The 20157-nt window shown below is 33.1% G+C and overlaps 1 protein-coding gene across 1 annotated transcript in view; it reads right to left on the reverse strand.

The window, feature by feature from the left end:
• LOC132562467 (receptor-type tyrosine-protein phosphatase kappa-like) overlaps positions 1 to 15098 on the reverse strand; it is a 28870-nt gene extending 13772 nt beyond the window's left edge. The window contains exons 1-10 of the mRNA XM_060227208.1: positions 15023 to 15098; positions 13829 to 14038; positions 9883 to 10128; positions 8910 to 9008; positions 8160 to 8255; positions 4695 to 4790; positions 3726 to 3821; positions 3245 to 3340; positions 2205 to 2300; positions 559 to 654 (exon numbers count right to left, since the gene is read on the reverse strand). Coding sequence (XP_060083191.1) covers positions 559 to 654; positions 2205 to 2300; positions 3245 to 3340; positions 3726 to 3821; positions 4695 to 4790; positions 8160 to 8255; positions 8910 to 9008; positions 9883 to 10128; positions 13829 to 14038; positions 15023 to 15098 — 1207 coding nt within the window. The remainder of the gene's footprint in view (positions 1 to 558; positions 655 to 2204; positions 2301 to 3244; positions 3341 to 3725; positions 3822 to 4694; positions 4791 to 8159; positions 8256 to 8909; positions 9009 to 9882; positions 10129 to 13828; positions 14039 to 15022) is intronic.
• Positions 15099 to 20157: the final 5059 nt, after the last annotated feature.

Consider the following 20157-nt stretch of genomic DNA (forward strand, 5'->3'; position numbering starts at 1 on the left):
TCCTCAGTGACGTTGTAGGCTTTTGTCCTAATGATATTGTCTAATATAAGTAAAATTCATTCACTCACCTAAACAAGTTCCGTTGGCCTTCTCACAAAAGCTATTCTTACAGTTTGCTGAACAGTCTTGATCACATGTATCGCCATACTTTCCAGGAACACAACCTGAGACATAAAAATTATCTCCAATCACCTAAAGAATTTGGGTTTCTTTGTATTATTTTTATTTCATTATACGTATGGCAATTACATTGTGTTTCTGATCATGAGTTATATTCATAAACCACGTCAAAAACCCGATAGAAACAATCAGATTTCCCGGATAAATGGAGACTGCACCAAATCCAACATTAATTAGAATGACCATCTACATTTCTCTTATCCGGAAGTTGATAACCACGTGACTAAAGGGAATCTATGCATTGCAGTTAAATAATATCATTTTATTAAACTATTGCAACTTCTTTTTGATAATTCATTTTTAGTCATTAATCACCAAACGAACATCTGTGTAAGTCGATTTCAATGTCAAAATTAGACCACATAATACATTACTCACCAATACAGTATCCGTTGGATTTCATGCACAAGTTATTATTACAGTCTGCAGAACAGTCTTGATCACATGTATCGCCATACTTTCCAGGAATACATTCTGATAACACAGAAACATCTTTCATACTTCTATATCTAATTAGTTACAGCGGCACTTGGTTTCTTCACATGATTTATGTCAACAAGAAGTAGTTGCTGCTAAAGGAAAACTTTCTTATTCATTTTGAATTGATGTTGTAGGTGTTTGGGAGTGACGTAGGAGAGATAACAGTGGTTCCCAATAAATGGTCGTTATTGTTCCTCGCATGGTCGTCACAAATATCATAAAAACAATAACAGAATGCACATTTATTATTTCTTCCTAGAAAATGGTTATACGTTTGATTGATTTAAAAACCTGAGAAGGCATGATAATGTTTACAATAAATATAAATGAGATAGAAACGTATTCTGGAAACTGAGCAGTGGAAAATACACGTAACAATTCTGGACATGTGATATAGTTTGCGGGCATAATCTACCGAAGCTGAAAAAACACAGTGAAAACATAATCTGACGAAAATTCAGACATGAGACATATTTGTCGACAACACCGTAAGCATTACCTAAGGCTGATAAGATCAAAAGTTCTGCTATATAGGAATTGGCAGTTCTGCAGTACCACATCCCTCATTTAGGTTTGCATAGATCTGCCTTAAGCTTGTGGTACCATAACTATATTGATGAGGTTGTGGATTACCTTAGGTATTTAAAAGTGTTTTTTGGTATGATACATAAATAATATCTAACGGTTTCCCACTTAACTATCTAATATTTGTGTATAATTTCGTAATATATTTGTACGATGAAAATCAGTCTATTTTCTTTGATAACCTTTTTACTGAGAAATCATACCAAAACGTCGACCCTAATAAAGCCAATCGTGGTCTGAAGAAAGGCCAAAGAAAATATTACCATATTATTTGACGTCAGATAACTAAAACGTCACGGCTGACAGCAAGAATGTGATATATTGTATCAGCCATTTTACACATAATCCTATTGAATAACACTGATTTTGTAGGAATTGCCAACAAATTGTATGAAGGTATTAAAAAAACAAGCTGTGAACACATTAAATATGTCATGAAAACTACATTTAGTCATCACATGCCATAAGTTCCTGCTAACAAAAAAAAAGTTCGTTTTGATAATGTAAATACAAAGACCTCATTCTATCTAACCAAATGAAAACAGTTTCATTCTCACTGGAAACATTGTAATTGCTAGTGTTTATATGATATACGATGTCTTATATCCTCATTGCAGTGATGCTTTAGGCTTTGATCCGAATGATAATCTCTAATGTAAGAAACATTTATCCACTCACCAATACAATTTCCATTGGCCATGACAGAAACAATCAGATTTCTGTAATAAATTGAGACTTCTTCAAATTCCCATTAATCAGAATGACCATCTACATTCTCTCATCCGGAAGTTGATAATCACGTGACTAATAGGAATCTATGCATTGCGGTCTAATGTTATTGTTTTATTAAACTATTTCAACTTCTTTTTGATAATTCATTTTTAGTCATTAATCACCAAACGAACATCTGTGTAAGTCGATTTCAATGTCAAAATTAGACCACATAATACATTACTCACCAATACAGTATCCGTTGGACTTCATGCACAAGTTATTATTACAGTACGCAGAACAGTCTTGGTCACATGTATCGCCATACTTTCCAGGAATACATTCTGAAAACACAGAAATATACTCCATATTTCAATATCTAAAACGTTACAAACATTCTTGATTTCTTGACATGAATATTGTCAATAGAAATGTTGTTATTTCATTGTAATTGTTAACAGAAAACTTTCGTATTCGTTTTGAATTGATTTTGACTAATTACTGTCATTCCGTGATAAATCGTTGTTATTGTTCCTCGCATGGTCGTAGCAAATATTGAAACAATATTTATAAAATGTATTTTCATTGAACATATTTATTTACAATGAGATGAAAACGTGTGCCTTTTTATATCAGTTATATTGATGAGGTTGTGAATTACCTTTGGTACTTAAAAGCGTTTTTGTGGTATGATATATAGATAATATTTAATGATTTCCCACTTAAATATATAATATTTGTGTATACTTCCGTACTTTATTTGTACGATGAAACTAATATATTTCCTTGATAACCTTTTTGAAGAGAAATCATACCAAAACGTCGACCCTAATAAAGCCAATCGTGGTCTGAAGAAAGGCCAAAGGGAATATTACCATATTATTTGACGTCAGATAACTAAAATGTCACGTCTGACAACAAGACTGTGACATATTGTATCAGTCATCTTAACCAAAATCCTTTTGATTTACACTAATCTTATAGGAATTGCCGACAAATTGTATTAAGATATTCATTTTAAAAAGCATGCTACGTACACATTAAACATGTCATGAAAACTACATTTATTTTACGCTAGCCATATTTTCCAGCCAACAAGAAAAAACGTATTTTGGTGTTGTGAATACAAAAATGTCATTCTATTTAACCAAATGAAAGCGGTTTCATTTTCACTGGAAACATTGCTAGTGCTTATGTGATATACGATGTCTTATATCCTCATTGTAGTGATGCTTTAGGCTTTTATCCGAATGATGTTTTCTAATGTAAGCAACATTTATCCACTCACCAAAACAATTTCCGTTGGCCCTCTCACACAAGCTATCATTACACTTATCTGAACAGTCTTGATCACATAAATCGCCATACTTTCCATGAACACAACCTGAGAACATAGAAAATATCCCTTATTACCTAAGGATTTTGTATCTTTTATCATTATTTCAACATAAGTAAAGACATAATATTGTGTTTCTGGCCATGAATTATATTCATAAATCACATCAAAAACCTGACAGAAACAGTAAGATATCTCTGATTTGGAGACTTCGCCAAATTCCCATTAATCAGAATGACCATCTACATTCTCTCATCCAGAAGTTGATAACCACGTGACTAAAGGGAATCTATGCATTGCGGTCTAATGTTATTTTTTTATTATACTAATGCAACTTCTTTTTGATAATTCATTTTTAGTCATTAATCACCAAACGAACATCTGTGTAAGTCGATTTCAATGTCAAAATTAGACCACATAATACATTACTCACCAATACAGTATCCGTTGGACTTCATGCACAAGTTATTATTACAGTGCGCAGAACAGTCTTGGTCACATGTATCGCCATACTTTCCAGGAATACATTCTGATAACACAGAAATATACTCCATATTTCAATATCTAAAAAGTTACAAACATTCTTAATTTCTTGACATGAATTATGTCAATAGAAATGTTGTTATTTCCTTGTAATTGTTAACAGAAAACTTTCGTATTCATTTTGAATTGATTTTGAATGATAACTGTCATTCCGTGATAAATCGTTGTTATTGTTCCTCGCATGGACGTAGCAAATATTGTAACAAGATTAATAAAATATATTTTCATGGAACATATTTATTTACAATGAGATGAAAACGTATGCCTTTTTATATCAGTTTTATTGATGAGGTTGTGAATTACCTTTGGTACTTAATAGCGTTTTGTGGTATGATATATAGATAAGGTTTAATGGTTTCCCACTTAAATATATTATATTTGTGTATACTTCCGTACTATATATGTACGATGAAATTTAATCTATTTTCTTTGATAACCTTTTTGAAGAGAAATCATACCAAAACGTCGACCCTAATAAAGCCGATCGTGGTCTGAAGAAAGTCCAGAGGAAATATCACTATATTTTCTGACGTCAGATAACAAGACATTTTGTATCGGCTATTTTACACAAAAATATCCATTAAAAAATAAAAACATTCTTCGTACACATTGAATATGTCATGAAAACTACACTTATTTAACATTTGCCATATTTACAAGCCAACAAGAAAAAGGCGTGTTTTGATGTTGTGAATACAAAAATGTCATTCTATTTAACCTGGAACGCGACAGTTTCATTATCACTGGAAATATTGCTAGTGCTTATGTGATATACGATGCCTTGTATCCTCATTGTAGTGATGCTTTAGGCTTTTATCCGAATTATATTTTCTAATGTAAGCAACATTTATCCACTCACCATAACAATTTCCGTTGGCCTTCTCACACAAGCTATTCTTACAGTTAGCAGAACAGTCTTGATCACATATATTGCCATACTTTCCGGTAACGCATTCTGATAACATAGAAACATCTTTCATATTCTATATCTAATTAATTACAAAAACAATTATATCAATAGGGACACTATTATTTTGTTGTTGCTGCTAAATGAAAATTTTCTCATTCATTTCGAATTGATATTGTAGGTGTGTGGGGGTGATGTAGGAGAGATAACAGTGGTTCCTAATACATCGCCGTTATTGTTGCTCGCATAGTCGTCACAAATATCATAAAAACAGTAACAGAATGCACATTTATTATTTCTTTCTTGGGTAAACGTTTGTTTGATTTAAACACCGAAGAGACATGGAAATATTTACAATAAATATAAATGAGATAAAAACATATTCTTGAAACTGAGCAGTGAAAAATACCCGTAACAATTCTGGACATGTGATATAATTTGCAGGCATAGTACTGAGTCTTCATGGCTCAACTTGCTAAAGGGATAGGAATCTCCAAATGCATATCTAAGCAGCTTTCAGATTTCAAACAGAACTATTATTGATATGCCCTATAACGTCAGATTGTGAAGTGAAATATATTATTTCTGTTTACTGATAGGATTAGAGAAATGATTAATAAGATTTTGTAACATCCAAAGTAATGGGAATTAACACATAATTGCTAGTTTCGGATTTTTCCTGTTTGTTCTTAAATGAGAATTAACATTGTATGATTGAAATCAACCTAGCTGCTCTCGCACCATTGACTCTGAGTTGGAACCAAAATTATGTTGAGGGTCTAAAAACAAAGTATGCTAATCCAGACGGAATAACACCATGCAGTGATGTGATATTTCGCCTGGAGATATTGTGTTCTGTTCATGTCTATGTAAACAAAAATACAAAAATTGTTTCATACAATAAGGGCATAAAAATAATCATATGTCACTAAAATCTTGATCGTTTAAATGTAAAATGCATGTTACATGTTTTGTTATATGTTAATGCTTTGACGAGTGTTTTGTGATTAACTTAACTTTCTGTTTATTAATCAATATTAAGCAAATAGAGGCGGAAGGTCTTTTACAACATTTAATTTTGATACTATCGTACTGAAGAAAATTAAAGGAAGTCATGATAGTAATGAATAAAGCTTACAACACTATTATACGTTTTGAATATATATGATATTAAACGATTCCTTTTCGTTTTATTTTGGCCAGTGAAATATTGAAATGTATCAATTTGGGAAAAGATTATATCATCACCGCAATGATAACATAATATTTATTATGTCAATATTAGTGATAATATTACATTTCCAGTGATGATATTACTTTTTATTGATGATAAAATTTTCGTACTTTTGACCAACGAAAGCGGTGTTCTCAAGTCACTTCATTAAGAAATCACCGACTTTCATGTTTGGATGCAAATGAAGCGAAGGTTGAATGAACCACATATCTAAGGCCGATCCAAACATAAAAGAAGCCAGTGTGTTCAAATAGGAAAGTCTGCGTAATTCAATGACTCTGATTGGTCAAAACTGTTTAAGTTATATCTTTACTGTTAAAGTTATATATTACTGCAGTGATGATATACGTCTTTCATAAACTGATATAAAGTCCTACATTTCACGGTAAAAGAGTAAAACAATTATGCATTACTGTTTCTTTATCAATAACGAGAAATCATACCAATTTTTATGGCCGCCTGTTTTCATATAAACTTACATAATAACAACTGCAATATATAATGACCTTTTATGGGAATTCAGTTGGCACTTTTTCTAAACATAATGTGATACTTAGATTATCTTCAAAAACGAAATTTCAGACAGAAGTTTGTCACAAAAGTACCTGGTAATAATAATTTACAGGAGTGGAATAGTATATATATATTGCACTGCAGAGAACACATACAGCATTTGTTATCTAAAATCTCGAATTAGTCACTATCAAACAAAATATCACGAATCGTTTAAAAGTCATGTCAGTTTTCAAATGCATTATAATCTATCTGACCAAAACATAATTAGATGTTCACAATTTCTTTTGTAATCACTCATTTTTATTCGTCAACAGTTAGACAATCACAAAGAGACAGAAACATAAAAAGAATTTTTTTTCTGGGTAAATGTCAAGTTGTCATCTTGGTTTTCATTTGCCATGTGTTCCTGTACAACATTTGTAAAGGTGCCCTGGGACCAACAAATTCACATAACATTATTGAAATTGTTGACATTGCACTTCTTCAAATCGATTGTTGACAAAAAGACAGTTAAAACTTCAACTATGATGATAAATCCTTGAACTATGTAATAATTTATCATTAGGAAAAACTTATTGCATGTTACAAATAATTAATTCTTTGTTAAATCACATGCTTTGATAAAATATACAGATATCATATGACCAGTCTTATACAGAACTCTGGGTTGATAATGTCAATATAATAAATAATACAACCATAAGAGGTTTTGAGCGTGACGTTTCGATAACAGCACTGTCACCTTGATCGGTCAAACTACCTTTCTAAAGCGTACCAGAAATGGCGTATGTAGAGTACGAGATGGTTCGGAATTAGCTGTGTTAAACACATTTTTCGCTACAACTACATTACATCTTGTGTACGTGTATCTATAATCCCTTTACCATTTTGTCACACTAATTAAGCTTATATAACATTAGGAAAGTCGATCTATTCACTACTATTTCATACACTGCACCAGGCATGGACGCTTTTCATCGCCCATTGGTGATGACAATGTGACCATCGAAACTTCAAACTTAATTTCTACTGGTTGTGTTATATCGACTGCTATTTTGTTTACAATAAGGCATAGTTTTCAATTGCAGTGAGAAATAAACAAAGGTAGTTTATATCAAGACACAATATTAGATATAGTTGAGGCAAAGGATTAGACAAACTATATCATGTAGGTATTTCGTCTTTTCGGGACTCGTCTGTGATGCGAGTTTTGATACCTAGAAGGAAACTAAGGACCATCATAATTGGTCGCAAATCTAGATGTAGGGAAACATCAAATTAATCTATTACAGATTTTTAAAGTTTTTAATTATTTTTCAAAAGAGCGTCAAGTACACGTATATATTCTGTACTAAGTAACTACGGGAATGATATAAAGACTGGCATGCAAGGTATCTGCATTGGAGGCTGGCACATTCCTGTATGGAACATATACATTTTGTATGAATTTATGTGTTCACAATAAAATTGGAACTACATTTGGTGCAATAAGTTAACAATGACTTGTAAAGGCACAATGGTTGACAATATTGAGTGTAGTAATATTTAATACCAATCACAGTTGTACAGGGTACTGAAAAACACATTATATTTATATAGTACATACCAATATTCGGTCTGTGTATAAAATAATACACGATAATCCGATAGTTACTCATTTCACATACCTAAACAATGTCCAGAGTCTTTATTACAGAGGCTGCCTTTACAGTTCGTAGAACAATCCATGTCACAAGCACTGCCATACTTTCTCGGGAAACAGTCTTAAATGTAAAAGATATATATTATCGATAAAGTAATAACGACAACACGGATCAATTAATTGTCATTTTTTGAGGCAGTACACACCCTTTATTAAGTTTGGATTATTTTTTAATTACGCCCTACATGTATCAACAGTAAGAACCGCCCGCTGTAGGACGTGTCAGGTTTAAGTGGAATCTGCAACCCAGAGGGGATAATATTAAAGACGGTCAGACACCTTAACCACTCGCCACCTCGGCCCCCTTTATAAAATACAAACTATTACCAAAGTTTAACAAATACAGAGAACATAAAACAGGAACAAAATCACATTGTCTAGATAGTATATAATACTAAGAATCAAAGAAAGAAAGGATCAAACGTGCTGCTATTGGGGCAACATATCAATTCTGGTTTCAATGTTTTGTAAAAGAAAATAAAGATGAAACCCCTTGATTGTGCAGGGGGCCTCATAATTCGTTTCCTCTTACGACATTCAGTCGGATACATCAATCATTTAAGTCATCCGCATTCGCACATTTATCAGCAGTATGTGATACATAAAACTGTCTGTAACAGAATGACCTATAGAACTTTCAGAAGGAATCGCAAAATGAGATCAGCATATCTTTGAGAATTCATTACTGTACTGGTATGTTATTTTATAAACTTACAAAAGCAGGAGCCAGATTTCGGGTTACAGTTGCCTCCGTAACAAGTTTCTGGGCAATCCTTTTCACAGTTGCCATCACCGTAATGGCCTGCTGCACATCCTAAGGGTGAACATAATAAAACGTTTCGAATACAGGTTTGATTTTCAAACATATTTTTACACCATATGCCTAGAAAAGATTAGTAAATATTATTGTTTCCCTCCTATCTTTCTTTCTCTATTGCTTTCTTTCTTTCCTGCTTTCAAGCACTCAGAAGCTAAGATTCTTTGATGCTTTGGAATCTATTAATATCTCACATCATAAAAGAGTGTAAAATAAAAAGTAATTGGTGTTAACAGCAAAAAAGCCTGGCAAAAATAATTTTAAAAAAGTCACGCAATAGAATGGTAGAGAGTCAGACAATAATATGGACTTGTGTTGACTACCTCCAACCTCGAAGGGCACATCTAGAGTGTGACTTTGGTTAAGTACCAGTAAATAGCAAGAAATTAATGTCCAAGGGACATATATGGGAGTAGAAGAAACAGATAAGGAAGAGAGGTAAGATACATACAGAAAGGTAGAAACAGGATTTTAGCTATAGAGACGCCTAAAGAAAAACACAGATCGACACAGTCAGAGGAGTAAGAGAGAAATAGGTAATTTGCAAGACAAAGGTGGACAGATAAACATACACACAAAACACGCTACACAGAGAACAGAGAGAACTGCACAAAAAGACACATATAAACAAAGACAGACAGTGAGGGAGAAAACGAAATAGTGGTAATGACAAAGCAGAAATTTTTTGCTAGAAAATGCATTATAAAACGCTATTTAATTTTAGTTCTCATAGGACAAAGGAAAACGTCCTGGCATGGCATTTGTATATAATGAATTTTCTTCAGTATATCTAATGTAGATTTTTTTGTATTATTTTAATAATCTTTACTAAAAATAAAGATAATTTCGAAGGATTAACAGATGTACTTACCAAGAACTATAACCTCACATAACTCCAGCACAGCTACAGCATCATACCAGGTGTATCGTGGTGGAACGTTTCTGTAGTTGTATACAGTAACATACCGGCCAACATACGGGCACTGATGTATTATATTCAGTTGTACCGTTGTTTCAGTAGTACTCGTATCCTCATAACAGCGGACACCGTTTGTTGGGGAATCCGTGTTATTAGATATATAAAGGTGGTAACCTCCTAATCTTTCCCCAAATCCAGCTGAAAATATGTCAAATGTAAAATAGTAATTATTCAGTCTATACAACTGCGTTATTATGTTTTTGCCGCAGGTTGTTTTCTCGGAAGAAAATACTGCAATCTTTAGTTGACAGCAGTATCATCACTAACATCAGTATTATTTTCTTTGATGCCGACTCCAACATGAACAGGTTTGGAATAAGGGCACGGATAGGCTTTTCTACATCAACCTATCCCGCAACCCCCACCCCCGCGTATTTTAAAAATGTTTTCCTGCTTTACAATTTTCAAGTTTTCCAGTTTTCCAATGTATCTTCAAAACGACCTTCTATAATATCATGCTGTACAGTAAATATAATATTTAAAGGCAATAAGGCAGGGAAGTCAACTCGAGATCAATTTTCAATCATATTATATTATTTAAGGATTTCTTGGAATTTAAGTGAATTGAAGTTTATTGTGTGATTTTTATCTAGTGACATGAGATGCGATTCGACGAAAGCCGTACGTTTAGCTAACAACTTTAAAATTAGGCTAGGAACTTAAGCCAATAATATTTCGCAAATAACTGTAGTAGAACTGTCACATGAAAACGAGCGTACCTTCTGCAACTCATAGACATTATTTAATATATAACATTTAATTACAATCTCCAAAAATTCGACCTCCAAGCATATCTCATCTCCATTAGAAAATGATTTTTGACTTTTAGCTACAATGTTATCATGGTGCGGTCAGATCAAGTGTTTTTTAAACTGTCTGCAATGGCATGTTAAACAGCCTTTCCATGTTCTGCAATTGAAAAATATTTGTGACCTTTCGAAAAAACAAGAATTTGAATGACTGAAATGTTCGGAATTTCGTCAAAAAGTGTAACGTCAAATATAGAACTACCATAACGTATTTTCGTCACAAGATTACTCTTACAGCATTCAGTGTGGGAGACGTGAGATGTTTTATCCGTTCTGAGCCTAATTGCGTGTTAAAATGAGGTCTTATCATATTATTCAGCTTGTAAAAACAGTTGATAGTGTTAAAACTGCCAACAGCAAGAACCAATGACATTAATGGTCTGGTCATTGACAAAAAGATATATCGATATACCGAATGAAGATTCACACCAAAACATAAGTGGCAATCGATCAATATACCCTCGGCTATGAACAACATAAACAGGCAACTTGTACACCAAAAGACAAAACATCCCTTCCCTCCCATAAGCCAGACTAGCCACTCCTACAAATGGGCACCGTAACGAGTGGCAGTCATCACTGGGCCACTTGTGGAAAATAGAAAAAATTCAAATTACTTGTTTTCAGATTTGACTGACATCACTAGAAAGAATTCCTGTGAAATTATAGTCCTTTTAACAATCACGCCGGTTCATAAGACGATAAAGATCATACATGAGCGATTTCAACAAGACAAAACAAGGAAACAACAGCGAGCCTACTTTGGATGTAGTCAGCAAAGAAAAGGAGAACAACCTTACATCTCACCAAAACCAGGTTAATACACCATAAATTTTACAATTGAAGAGGGGACAGAAAGAAAATTCCTTTCTTCGATTCATTGATCTTAAGAAGGTCGGCTACTGGTAAACAAGAAAATATAAACATATGAACATAAGTCTAATCCAAAATCAAATTCAATAAAACTAGGGCATAATGTTAATTCATAGAAGATTTAGAGAGACTCCTGAAAAAAGCACGTGGAGAATGATACCGTGTGTTCAGAAAGAGTAAGCGTCTTCTGCTTAATCGATGACTCCTCTCGTATCAAGCACTCAAATGGGAACTAAACGTTCAACAACAGAACCAACTGGAAAGCTACGAACTGTCAAACATGTCCAGCTTGGTATCGAAGAGAGATCAATGGTGACCGTAAGACTTTCCCCTATTTTCCATCAACCTGCATCTTTTAAAAACCTTTATTATAAGTTTGTCATTTATCGTTCTGCACAAACACCGTGAAACTGAGAAAAGTGCTTTGAGTATCGAGTAAACTACCATGTACATCCCATAGGTTGGGGATATATGAATCTTGCTATCTAGATATAGAGAAATCACAATGGCAAAATTGAAATCATTACTATTATCTTACAGGATACTCGATAAGCGGTTAATGTAAGAGAGCCTGTCGGTTCTTCATTTTCAATTGTGTTGGGTATACCAGATAGAAGTTGTTAATAAATATCTTGTTATTTAAAGACAAGACCTCATCAATATGTCTGAACGTAAATCCTAAAGACCTTGCAATGCCTTATTTTGCCTGTTTTAATTAGCCTTTCGATAAATTTAGCCTCATATGAAAACCAAATCAAGTCAGGCAACAGAGAGTCACAGTTATTCCTCAACATAGGTATGGTAATACTCTGTTTAAAGATCATAACTCTAAACTTCCCGAAGATTGTTTCTCCCGGAAACTCGATCATTTCTGTTTTTTTTTTTTTTTTTTTTTCATTTATTTTTATTTAGGGGTATTGTTCATGAAATACATTTAAATACAGCGATACACGTATACCGCCCCTCGCCCATTTTGGAAAAGAAAGCCCTCATAACAAGAGAACGAAGGAATTGTTTTACTACAGAATGGACCATGGTGGTGTACAGTGTAACAGCATCAAATTTAAATGTTCTCTTTGATTTTTTTGGAGAAGTATGTTGATGATTGAGTTTATTGGTCGGCATATTGATACCATTGAACAATATTCTATTTTTTTATATTACATTGGAGTTTTTGATTCTCGTTCGTATGTCTCTTGAGTTTTCGTTGTTGATTACAGAGTTCTGTTAAATGACTCGAATTGTCCAAGATAAACATGTTAGATGTCGACGGCGAAACAGAAGTAGCTTATCATCACGGAACAGCTGGACGTATTCTCTTTGTATTTTTGCGAGGGTCTCCGTGTTAGCCTCTCATGTATTCGTATTTGCCTCCGTTATATCGAGTTTCATTTTAGATTAAGTCTGTTGGCAAGACATTATTTTCTTTGTTGTCTTGACAATCCTTTACATAGAAAGTATAAATGAAATATTTGTAGCATATTTCAATAATCAGGTGTATTGATATTAAACATTTAACAGTGATACTGTACTTCTTACATTCTAGTTTCATCGGTAGGGGTTTTATAATTTGTCATAACAACATAACTATAGTTTTTAATCCAAAAAGTCAAGCTGATAACGTGTGCAAAATATTCATTCTGAACAGCAGACAGGAAAAAATAACAATTCGAAAGAATATATTTTTGCAGACCACATGTAGATGTACATTGTTAAAAAAACTTAACATAATCCCAAGCCTAAATGGAGGTCAAAGTATTTAAAGTAATTACAGCGAATTTCCTCATCGACAACTCAATCAATTGGCTCATTCACCTGAGAAATGGAAAAGCTGTCAATGTGGAGAGCATTCCTCACCTTTCAGAAAGAAAATAAACCATTTTTTTTTTAATTTGCTTTGCAGCTTGGTACAGAGACAATTTTTAAAGAGTCTTATATCTCGAAATTCCGAATGCGATTTTTAATAGCAAATTTTGTCGACTGGTTTGTTGAAGCAATGACATCGTGATGTCCTTATTATGTGATGCATTTCTATTTCCAAATCAGAACATAGATAAATACCTATCTGATCAGGGAACCATTCCATCCCAACCCTTTTCCGAACATCGTTGATGTCACATTTTATCAATATTATATGTAATGTTACGTAAACTTACCTCTGTAAATTATTTGTATTGTGTCAATGGTGCCCATCTGTCCTATATCTACACGCCACCAAACGGTCTCAGGATTCCCCTTTGTAGACGTGTGTGTACAACAATTAGATAGTATATTTGTTCTTGCGCAATTATCCACTGCCGCTCCTGCTAGCCATTTAGTCGAAAAGTTGCTACTTTGCGCAGCAGGCTTAAAAGCAGCTATATTACCTGTAATTTAACACGATGAATATAGGTGCTCAAGTAAGGCTTGTAATTCATTATGACAATACTGCACTTTAAGGAGCGATTTTATCAGACTTAGAACACAACAGTTAAAACTGTATATGTGCTTAAATGAACAGATTTCAATTAATATCACATGAAAACGCATGGTTTATCGGGGTGCATATCCTGAATGTATTCCTTCTTTAATTTGTCACATAACAAATATATGCCTGGTGTAGTCTAGATAAGCATTAAGTCACCTGAAGAACAATTTTCAATCCTACTAATTCAATAAGATTTAAAATACTTGCACTACAGAAAAATGAATGCCGTGTACAAATGCTCACAGAGTGTATCATTTAGCTTGAACAAATATACAAGTATCCACGTGTACACTTTCTGGAGAACGCATGGAAATAAATCACGCGACACTTGTCTATAAATGATGACTTGATATGCTCGTAAAGGAAACATTTTAAAAATCCCCGTGATGAATACGGCCATATTACATTCCATATCAACAGAATAAACAACTTTAAGAGGTTCAATCGCTGATTTGATTAGATGCTGAACCTCTCAAAATTTGGTTGTCCACGATATACACGAGCTGCTGTGTTATATCGTACTGTGAAAACATAAAGTCATGTATATATTGACCAATTGAAAACATTATCACAATGTAAACCAAGACAGCTAACATTAAAATGATATACAATGATATCATGGTTCACGTTTTTAACATTAATGCATTTTTCGGTTTAGTTAAGTTTTTAAAACCGACCCCTGGTAAATTCAAGGAAAAAACATATGCCTCTATGCCAGGAAATGCTTCTATACAATAACATCCTCAAGACTATAGACCAAAAACCCAAATTGATATTTTGTAATCAGGAAGTACGTTGTATACGGTGAGATATTTATTCTGTCTATGTGTTTATGTTTAATGTTTTTGTTTCCTTACTTATAGTACATACGTTAATTACTTACCTTCTGGTCTGCAGGTGTTGAACATCAGGAACAAGACCAGATATACGCCTCTGTTTGGTACTTCTCTTGTCGCCATTTCTGTGCCTAATGGCGAATGTTCAGCAACAAGGAAGTAGAATGGACAGTGTCGTGGATTATTTATATATATATGTGAAGTGTGTTTAAAGTCTGGTACATGACCTGTTCTGGTAGACTGAGATTCAATAAATGGCTATAATACCTATAAATACCTGTGTTCACCTTTAAACAGTCGGTGTGCGTTACAAACTGTGCACGGGTATCAACATCAACAAATACATATACACACATCAGTTTACGTCGTTGTATGCTATGTTACAGTATAATTTATGACTACATTATTTTTATGGACCATTTTTTTTTTTTTTTTTAATCCGTGGAAAATATAAGACTTACATAGAAATGATGAAAGTAAAAATGTAAACATTTGGGATATTGGTAATATCACGTAAGTACTTACAGGCATCGTTATAGCGTTGATGTAATTTGTCCTACCATTTGTATATCGACAGAAGTAAACAATTATGAAATTAAATCTTTCATAAAATGTACAACATTATTTCAAACAGCTTGTGGTTTCATTCACGGAAAGATTTAAAGCTGAGCTTGAAAAAGTTGACGGCGACATGATTGAATTGAACAAGTAAAATATATAGATAATCTGAAAGAATGGATCTAGAGAAAAGAAGTGAGTTTTCAGAGTTTCGACTTGGATAATACAACGTCCTCATATACGAAATAGAAGTCACACATAAGGAAAACATGAACGTTGTGCGTCATTATTTTCGTACAGTCGTTTATGATTATCTATAATATCCATCGTCACTCTCAGAGAAACACTAATTTAAACACTACAAATTATCATCCACCGTCGATAAATGTGACATTCGATACTATGGATGTTATGCACCTTCCGAGGGGTGACCAGATTACGATCGTGACCGATATACGAGACTTAAACAAAAATGCTTAACAAGCAAGGATCGGATACATCATGAGACAAAGAGTCAAAATTATAAAGACTAAGATTCAAGGGTCTCTTGCGGTGATAGATGTGTGATTAGAAATGAGACCAAAATATCTTAGTAAAGGTCCATGGAATATAGTTTAAACTGAATTGAAGTATGTGACCTAATTACAAGGGAAAGTGCCAGAGAGAATGATCGAATGAACTGTATTGCTGTAGTTATTTTGATAATCTAAAGACCATAATTGTTCGGAAAATACGATAATAAATGAATTGTTGTTAAGTTGTTGAGTTCTTCAGTTGATGTTTGTTGAAATGATCTAAGCTAAAAAGAAGGAATTTGAATGTAAAATCACACTGAAAGACGTTCAGTTTTAAAATGTCAAAATAACAAGAAAAAAGCCCAGGCTTTAATGGATTTAGAGCATTTTGTTCTGTTAAATGTTTCTGCGCGTGCAATTTTTTGTCAATTACACAAAAACAATGTAACATCACAATGATTACAAAATACAATAAGCCAAGAGACCTTTTGAAGAATTGGAGATCAATTTCTCTCTTTAATGCGACCTACAAATGGTTTTTGTATGCTTAACTAACATATGATTGAATGATATTATGAGGACCAGACAAATGAAAAAAATGGTCAAAGAGGCATTTGACGACATGGAGCTACATTCCAATAATAAACTCTTTATCTATATTTAAACTCGTCAACTTGATTATACGTCTCCTACATCCTACAAATAAACATCTAGTTAAACTGAACACAATTATTTTCTCAAACGTTTGGCGTGGCACTACCGAAAGCAAAAAAGCAAATAAAATCCAAGGCAAAGAAGAATGGGTTAAATATTATACACTTGGAATCATTCCAATAAAATTACCTCAAGATAAGCTGGATAAGTATAATAGTCAATAACACATTTTCCTGTCGGGTTCATATTTTACTAGTTGTATCCAAAACAATCTTTGAGGAAGGCTTACAAATTTATATTTTCGGTGATGCGTTTTATAGGCAAATTCTAGATTTATTGGGAATAGATCAAGGAAGGAGGTGTTTTTGGATGTTGTATGAAGTAAAAGTATTTGCTCCAACTAAATATATGTATGTGTTGTCAGGACCATAGTGGTAGAACTCAAGTTTTTAAAATTAAAAAACGGTAATTATTTTACAAAGAATGCTATGAGCAAAGTGTATATAATGTACGATTTTTTATGCTGATGGCAAATAATATTTTTACAACAATATCTGGATTTTCTTCGGCGTTTATCCATCATTTACTATATATAATGTTCTGAAAAAGACGATTACCAAGGATCTTTCTATTTTAAGAGGAGTCCAGTTATCGGAGGATTTACTCATGTACCTTAAATTTATTAAAACGGTTGTAAGATATGGACTTGTACAGTCAATTGGATCATCATTGATTAAAAGTAATGTTTCAAAGTGGAAGAGGGATCTCTTATCTTGAGAAAGATGATAAATGGTGGAGAAAAATGAATAAATCTAATTTCATGGTAGCTAAAGACAAAACAACTACAGTGGTTAGAGTCTACGCTGGTACATCGTGTATTGCCAACATTTTTGTTCTTTGGCGAGTTTAAAGTGTTGGGCTATCTCATATGTACTTTTTGTAGAGAGGAACAAGAAACTTTTTGCATTATGTTTACGACTACACACAGGTAAATACAGTTCTTAGAGAACTGAAACAGTGGTTACAGGAGAATACCTTCTTATTATTTGGCCAGAACACTATTTATATGCTATTTAAGCAATATGTCTATCAAAATATACTTCGTAAGATGTATGTTTGCTTTGAAGTTTTGAAAACTCATATTTGCTATTACTACAACGGGGAAAATGTATGCACGATCAAATGAATTTCTCTTCACTCTTCAATGGATGGAGAGGATGGCATGATTTACTAGATAAATCAATGTTAAGTATTATACCTAAATGGATATATCTACAGTGGCAAGGAAAGTTTCTGAAGAAACTGTACGATAAAGACAGTGTTATAATCGTATCGTTTGAATTTGATAGAACATTATTCTCTGTAGTCACCAAATGTCAAAATGACATACAATAAACTTATCATATGGTGATTGTACTTACGATTTTCTATAATATAATACGTTATGTTCAATTCTACACAGTATCCCCCAAATATCAATTCAAACAAGGGTATTTTCCATACAGCAGTAATACAGCTAAAGCATTGAATCTATCACCGAAGTAAATCAGTCAAATTGCTATAATCAGTCTGTAAACAACTTTAAATCACCTACTTTCAGATCTGCTGGTTTGGAGGAAGATGAACAGGATCAGAAACACATCCCTGGTAAACACAGCTCTTGTAACAGTCATATTACAGACGTATTTCCCAACGTCAATGTACCGTTCAAATGATGTTTGTCTTTTAAATATGTAATCACGCACATACGTTCATTAACAGAGAATTAAACCATTTAGCTCTCAGAGACAGCGTAAACCGTATACTACTTGAATTGAATACCACGCTTTGGTGCACACATTTCTTTTATTTACTTATTTACCTGTACTTTTTAACATCAAATTTCCACTAGAAATCAATGATACACACGCTAGAAAATAAAACCGTAAGTTTCCATTGGATATATTGTTTCCAGCGTCATATGCTGGTACAAAATAAATAAACAAAATATACTCGCAAGTTTCTTTTCGATTTCCTAAATTACGATAGCCATACAAATCGTATTTTAATGAAAAGTCTATTCTTTTCTGCTTCATGTTGAATATCCAATAAGTTAGAAACAAGGACTAAATGAAAATTAATATGGCGGACTGATGTGTCAGCCTGCCGTTACCGTGATTAGCGTATGTTATATCATTGTGCTGCCTCAGCAGCTGGTAAGAGTAGCCCTATCAGTTGTGTAATTTTTCCCCACTGTATTGTATTTCCCTGTGCTTTTAACTTCTTTATGCACCCTGTCGCATACATGTTTGTCCATTACATGTGCAGTGTATGTTATATATTTGTTTGTTTGTGTGTATTCTAACACAACCATCCCTTCGTTCTTTTTGTTTAATTTTAGCATTTAAAATGGAAAAAAGACCGACCGACTGTAACTATAGGAATTACTCGGCAAGCGTCTTCAACTATGTATCGCACTGTCTTCTTTCAAATCCAAGATAGCCTCCCTTTATCAAGTACAAACCTAGGTTCTGATTGATATGAATACACAACCTTGGTACATGTACCATGACTCCTTTTGAAGTAACATCTGTTATTGTTTCCAATAATGTAATATTTCCGTTCGAAACCATTCGATGATTTTTCATCACAGTTGATATTCAATATAATGTTAACTGATAAAATTGAATATTGTATAACAATCAATTATATGGGATGATCTTTGAAGGGAGAGGGATAGATAGAATGATTAATGATGAATTTTTCGAGTTTTTCTTAAGAATTATAATGTCATGACCGAGATGGAATTTGGAAGCATGAAAGATGTTTTTATGCTTTATTTTGATGAACTTCTAATCCTGTTCGGTATTAATAAAGAGTAGACAAAAAGATGTTACAATTGAAGTAGTCATTTACAATCAACTGTCAGCTGATGCCAGAATGTTAAATCATCAAATTATTTCAACATTTTTTATCCTGATTCTTCAATATACATATTGAAAATTGCAAAATTGAAAACACAACTAATTTAATACCTCAAAATAATTCGCTTCACGTTTTTGTAAATTAGCGCATTGATAAATTCATATCAGTAATACTGGCTTTACATTAACCACTATACAGAAGCGACAAATCACGCAGACATATTTTATCGCAATGCCTGCATATCTTGTTAGGTCACCGCTTTATAATACTAATTAAAATCTAAAATATTCTCAAAATAAATTTGACACAAAAACTAGGCAAACCTTAAATGAATGGCTATTGTTACGTTACGGAATTAACGTACAACAAATAAAACCCAACAGCTAGATTAAAATTCAAACAATTTAATAACAACAAATAAATTCTATACAGTACAATTCAAAATATTGCGATGGTGTACAGAGCCAGCTACTACTTAATCAAAAGTCAGAACTTATCTCTCAGTGGAAATCCTCCAAATCCAGATGAATCCACAATAGATTGTCCAGAAA

This window comes from Ylistrum balloti, unplaced genomic scaffold, assembly GCF_031769215.1.
Source record: "Ylistrum balloti isolate Yb309-2 unplaced genomic scaffold, AGI_CSIRO_Ybal_v1 Utg371426, whole genome shotgun sequence".
Taxonomy (NCBI): Eukaryota; Metazoa; Mollusca; class Bivalvia; order Pectinida; family Pectinidae; genus Ylistrum; species Ylistrum balloti.